The following is a 7,038-nucleotide window of genomic DNA, read 5'->3' on the forward strand; positions in this document are numbered from 1 at the left end:
AATGGTTTTTGTTGTGCTTTTTTTTCCATAAAATAAAAAAGAATTGTAGTCAGATGTTAATAAAAAATATATATGAACCTCTAAATGGTAAGTTTATATAAAGCTATACAGAAGAAAAATATTTCTATATTAAAGTTTAAAAAAATAGTTCTTAAGTTTAAACAGAAAAAAAATAAAAAATAAAAATTGTACTGACCTTCTGCCTTTTCTATGTTCATTTCACCTTTTATTATTTTCTACAGTAACTAATCGTCAACAGATCATCTTCATTTTCTCATCTTCGTCATCACTCATTTATTTATATCACCCATATACATCATATTCTACAATTTTCTGACTTTTTGTTCTCATGGTTATTCATTTCGCAATAGTTATTTTGTAGTTTTACTCTATAAACCATTAATTTATTTTTTTTTAACTTTTTTTATTTTATCTAAACGGTCTTTTATATTTGGTTTAACTTAGTTCTAATAATTTCCATTTGGTTTAATGTATTTTTATGCCCACTATCTACCGATCAAGTCATAACTAAGCGAGTAAGTTTCTCTGTCTTTATCAATATTTGTTTCTTTTTTTTTTTTCCCATTCTCCATATCTCTTCCCCCTTGTTCCTTATTATTCACTTTTCTGGACATTTCATATTTATATTAGCTTATTCAATTTTTACTCATCTATGTTGTTGTGCATCTTTTATCCATTGTAATATATAGTTTGCTTTCTTGCCCATTGTATCATATATATTCTTTTCTTTCATACATTTCATTATGCTGATATCAATTGTTTTTCATTATTTTTTACATAACTTGTATATCTTATTATGTTAATTCCATTAATCATAATTTTCATTTCTTTTCGCATCTTTCATTATGTCTATTGCTTCATATACTTGAACACTGTCTGTTTTTTAATCTATTTTATCATTTATTTCGTACAATTCTTACCTCTATAATCTCTTTTTTTTAAACTTTTAATCTACTTGATTTGTCACTATGTATACCTCCAAGTTTGTTTATTATTATTATTTTTGTTTCTCTGAGTTATGGTTGTTATCTCATTTTTTGTTTCCTACAGACCTGATGATGGCCTGAAGTCAGGTCAAAATAAATAAGTTTTGTATATTTATGTATTTTTACTAACCACACAATATATCACATTTTTTAAAAATATAATTATGAGAGATAGTTGACCGTGGATGACATATACGTGGAGAAGATGGTTGTGGGTGCGGTCAAAATAAAACACAACTAAGTTGATGTAACTTATATAATTGTGCCAACGTTTCGATCAGAATTCCTAGCCTTCATCAGAGCTAAGAACAGAACAAGATAACAACCAATGAATATAGAAAATATAAATAGAATGACATAAAGTGAATAATTTTACAGAATGGAATTAATAAAATGAAGTCATGAGAGAAACGGAAAAATAAAATGTATACATAGGTAATTGAATAAGTAGGTAAAATAATATAATTAAGGAAATAAAATAAAAATGAAGTTATATAGTGCAAAGAAGTATGAATATATTAGTTATTAATAATTTAAAAATTAAAATATGAAAAGAAAAAGAAAATATATGTAACCATAATAATTGATAAAGAGGCAAAATATAAGTAAAGTTTAACAAAAGAAATGAATAGAAAAAAAATTTTATGAAAACTATAATATATGGTGAACATAACTAATAACGTGGGTAAGGAAAATTGAAAAAAGAAGGGGTGGTAAAATAAAGATAGGGAAAGAAAAGAGAATAAAATGAACCTGTTAGCTTGAAATCTAACTGCCAAGTGGTATTCTGCTCCGAGAACGGCCAAACTCCGAATTAAAAAAGACGTTCCAAGAATGAATAAGTGTTTTTTTTTGTTCTATTCTTAGCCCTGATGTAGGCTAGAAACTATAGCCGAAATGTTGGCACGATTAAATAAGTTACATCAACTTTTTTTTTTTAATTCAGTTATCCTATCAATTGAAAAATATTTTCTAATGAGAGATTTTTATAAGCAATCATGTTTTCCCCAATCAATATAAATACCTGACTAAACTAAATTTAATTTTAAACTGAATTCTCATAATAATTTAAGTCAGCTATTCCGTTAATAGAATATAATATAATTTTGGAAAGTTTTATCCAAGTAAAAATTGTTTCTTTTTTTTCTAACTCCTTTAAAATTATTGTGACTTAGTGCAGTCCTTCTTACTGACAATATTCACTGAGTTCTAAAAATGGATCTATGTATGATGTAGAAATAACAAATGTATCTCATTTAGTTTATGAGACTATAATTTATAAATTAATTTTCATAAGTATATTTTATTTAAAATGATTACATAAAATTTATAAACTTATAAACTAATTAATAACATTATATATAAATAATAGGTAGAACAATTATAATTTCAGTAGACATTAGTGTGACTAGTTTCACAAAAGCAAGATATACAATATCAATAATCATTTAACTATATAAATATTTAATTACGTAATGGATTATATATTTATTTATTAAATTTATAATAACAATTATAACAGATGATATATTTATCTTGTATTTATACATAACCATATATATTATTCATATAACATTTTAAAAATTGTTCACAGATACAAATTAAAATTAACATAATATGTAAAAAAGAGGCCTCTACCCGAAATGGTGGGGTGAACTTTTATTTTTTTAGTAGACCTATATTAATCTCATATAATTCTCATTTAAAATAGGCCATTATGTTTGTACTGGCAATGAGCATTTACGTTTTTTTCATCTATTATATTAAATTAAAAAAATTTAAAAAACATACTAATATATAAAGATATTCATATTATAAATTAAGAATATCATTAGCGTTCCTTTACACTTGATAACAATTAAAAGTAACTTTTCACAGTTACGTGTTTTAAAACTAACTCAAAAACTATATAAAAAGTATCAAAACCACAATCGGGGAAAACTAAAACTATGGCTAACTCACATACAATATTAATAAATGAACATATTCATAAAAATTTTAACATTAAGTTAGCTATGGTTTTAGTTACTCTACTTTTTATCAAACCATATCCAAAATCTTAACAAAGATTTAGATACTTGATATTTATTTAATAAAAACTTATTTTATCATTAAAAAAAAACTAATTATTTTAACAGATTATACACTAACTAATGTATCAAATGTGAAAATTTTATGAGTGATTTTAATCTTTATTCTTTTTCAGAAATAATACCATTTCTATTATTTATTAATTCTTACGACATTTCAACTTTTGGACTTTTTGCCCATTATACAGTTCTAAAATAAAACTATTTATGATCAACAGTTTTTTATAATAAATTTTGCATTGAATTTATAATTTAAAACTTAATTAGAAGTAATTAAATTATACTATTTATAGGACTAGTTCACTATTTTGTAACAGATCTAAAATGTTTTTGAGATTAAGACAAAGTAATTATTATTTTTTTTCCATTATCTTAAAATTATCTTGTGAACAAAATTCATCTTATTATAACAATTTATTTTATATTCTTCTCTATCTTCCTCCTTTATGCCATATTTTCCGTGGAGCGGCCTCAATCCAACCCTCCCGGTCCTTGCAGTTTCTTCAATTGTTGGAGTGACTTTCCCCCAATTCTTTGAATATAACCTTGATATATAATCCGTGTATATTAATAAGAATAATAGCTATGAAATTTGATTCAGTCAAAAAAACATTTTAGATTTGTAAATGGTTATAAAATAGTGAACTAGATATATAAATAGTAAAATACTGAATTACTTCTACGTTTTAAATTAATTATTAAAATTAATATTCTGGATTTTCTTTTCTAGGTAGTTGATTATATTAAGTTTTTAAATTGTTTAGATGAAGAAAGATTCCAATTAGAATACATACTATTCGACAATTGGTACTTGTACATCGTTGAAATGTTATCAATAGATAAAATTGTTGATTATAATAAATTATTTGTTGTTTTAGGATACAATAGTATACGAGTACGAAAGATAGAATAGTATTTATTCTAATTGGAAGTTTTCCTCACTTCAACAATTCAAAAAATTAAAATTAATTTGTAAAATTCACAATTCTAAAATATATTCCTGAAAAAGAATTAAGTTCTGAATGATAAAATACATATCATTTATACCATCAAATAATAATATTCATTGTAGATTTAAAATTTATTGTGACATTTTGCTCAACATCAAATATTGAGCTTTACATAATCTCAAAAGTGAATTTTCACCATTTAATAAAGGGTGCGATCAAAGAAAACTCCAAAATTTTAATCACTATTTGAGTTTTCTTTGACCGCACCCGGACTGTCATCTTTTTACTACTATATACTGTCAATCAGCGATCTTTCAAAAAAAAAGTAAAGTTTTACACAATAAAAAAATAAATTACACACCTGATCAAGAAATAATTATATCATAAAAAGTGTATATCAATGTGAGATCACAAAAAATTCATTAATCATAAGATAGTATATTCCAATTCTAGCAGGCATTTTTTCGTTTCTTGTTTTCTTAACATAAAAACATATACTACTTATAATGTACAGAAGTATCAATCACTTATATTTTCCATAAGTTTTTTTTAAATTGTCCCAATGAATTCCATCATGAGGTAACTTTGACTCAATGAAAGGAGAAATCCAAATTAGGTACCAACGCTCTCCCAGAACTTGTTTGATATTTTCAACAGTATTACCTAAATTGTAATCATAAATTTTCTTGCCTTTTTCATACATTGTCACTCCATTGGCAACAGTTGTTAAGTTATAAGCAAATATTGTAACAGCAGCGAACATACCCACAATGGTAATGACACATAATAATCGGTTAAACTGCATCTGAGAGAAATCACTTCCAAAAACCAACACTGCCAGAGGAAGAATAAGTTTCAAAAAGCCATAAATTGACTTGAGGGTTGTGAATCGCCAGAGATAGTAAGCATTGTAGTAACTGCAATACAGCGTAGAAATAGCCAAATACATCAAAAACGCTAGAAAATATCTGTGATTATAATGTCCAATGCAGCATGCAATAAAATTGCAGTGATGATCACGTTTCAATATGCATTTCTCACAAACATTACAATGCCAAGACCTGGGTGGTGTTATGCACTCGCATACTTCACAGAATTTCCATGTTTTCTTCAATGTGGATGGAATGATTCTTCCTTCTATGCTAGTATCCACTAAATAAACTGCAACGAAGTTTCCGACAACGTTGAACATGAGAATGGTAGATATAACGCAATGAAACCAATACAAAACATCATTATCTTCATAATGAATAGGTAAAACAACAAATACTTCAAACCAGTAACATACTTGAAACATTACAAGAAGAAAAATAAGGCAAATGAAATCACATGTGCTTTTAGGAAACAGTTTCTTCCTCAACTTCATTATTAAAGAATAGTAAATAAAATCTATAATTTCAAAATAAACAGAGAGGTTACGCTTAGGTTAGAACCGGTATATATTTTTTTACACACTCGATTATTTAACTTAATCGATACGTTTCATTTAATTATTTAAAAGTGATCGATATTATTTTAATAATTCTGGATCTTGAAGTTTGCCCCTTGAAGACCTGTGCAAATGCTTGATAAACTAAATAAGCAACAAATTTCTGTATCGACGTGTTGATTTGGATTTTTTTCGACTATTACATTCGGTTTACTCTATTTTCATTATAAAAAGGAAAGAATAAAGATTAGAGAAATGACAAGGAAACGTAAATAGCAGCACTGTAAGTTGTAGATGATACAAATTCATATAAATTTACATGACATATAAATTCAACCTTCGTTCTTAAATTGTTATCAGAAACCTTTTAATCTAATAACCTACTCACATAATGTCTTAATAATCGTAATAATAATAGTTTTATGAGCTATAAATTAGTTTATGACGTTTATTTTCGTAGGAGTAGTAGTTTTTATGAAATTTGCTAAAATAAATTGATTTATAGTTGTTCCCACAAATTTTCATTTGCCAAATTTATATTCATGTGAGAATATCATAAAAACGTCTAGCCCTATGAAGATAAGTGTCATAAACTACTTTATAGTAAGTTAAATTTCCTTTATTTTGAGTGCTGGCAGACATATGAGCGTCTTATGGGTCTAGAGATATATTTTATCAAAAATCCAACATTTTATGCGAACAACTAGAAATTAACATTTTGTGAGATTATTTTGCCAAATATCATAAAAACTACTACTCCTACAAAGATAAACATTATAAACTATTTTATAGTAAATTGAACTAGCTTTAATTTGAATGCTGGCAGACATCTGTACGTCCAATGGTTTTTGAAATAAAGTTTTTCATAAATCAAACCTATTGTCCCAACAACTATAAATTAATTTATTTTAGCAAATATCATGTAAACTACTGTTCCTACGAAGGTAAAGGTAATAAACTACTTTATAGTCCATTAAACTAGCTTTAATTTGAGTGCTAATAGACATTAGTACGTCAAATTGTTATTGAGATATAGATTTTTCAATGTAGATTCACTAACTACTGACTGATATTTCAGTACATTTTTATGAAATGTTGCTTTTTAAAAAGCTATATCTCTAGAACTATTGGACTAATCAGATCTATTATGGCTCATATTTCAGCAAATTTACTCTTCTTTAAATAATGTTCTTTTAGATTTTCTAGTGGTGTTGGTAGTTTTTAAGATATAGAGCTCCGACTGAAAAATTGTTTTTTTTAAAGGTTTTGATACAGCCGCCATTTTTTATTCCCCCTACCTATACTTGGCAGACTCATCAATTTTGACTAGTAATTATAAATAGTTTTCATTAAAGTAATAAAAAATTGGGTTGGAATAACTGCCTTTTTTTTCCTCTCGGGCTCTTGCACCATTGTATTTCTGTTTAATGCTGGTTTGGTTTGATATTAACGTCGGCTTCTTAAGAGTGGGTGAACAGTGAAATATTTTTAAAATCCAGAACATTGGATTCCAGATGAAATCTTGATAAGGAACGAATAAAATATGCTATAAAGACTTTGTT

At 26.1% G+C, this 7,038-nt stretch overlaps 1 protein-coding gene across 1 annotated transcript; it reads right to left on the bottom strand.

The window, feature by feature from the left end:
* Positions 1-2,386: 2,386 nt before the first annotated feature.
* On the bottom strand, positions 2,387-5,709 carry LOC106692837 (probable palmitoyltransferase ZDHHC24). The gene has a single exon (XM_014439037.3). The coding sequence runs from the start codon at positions 5,411-5,413 to the stop codon at positions 4,571-4,573; it is 843 nt and encodes a 280-aa protein (XP_014294523.1). The 5' UTR covers positions 5,414-5,709; the 3' UTR covers positions 2,387-4,570.
* Positions 5,710-7,038: the final 1,329 nt, after the last annotated feature.

This window comes from Halyomorpha halys, unplaced genomic scaffold, assembly GCF_000696795.3.
Source record: "Halyomorpha halys isolate HHAL.00 unplaced genomic scaffold, Hhal_1.1 Scaffold73.1, whole genome shotgun sequence".
NCBI classification, from domain to species: Eukaryota; Metazoa; Arthropoda; class Insecta; order Hemiptera; family Pentatomidae; genus Halyomorpha; species Halyomorpha halys.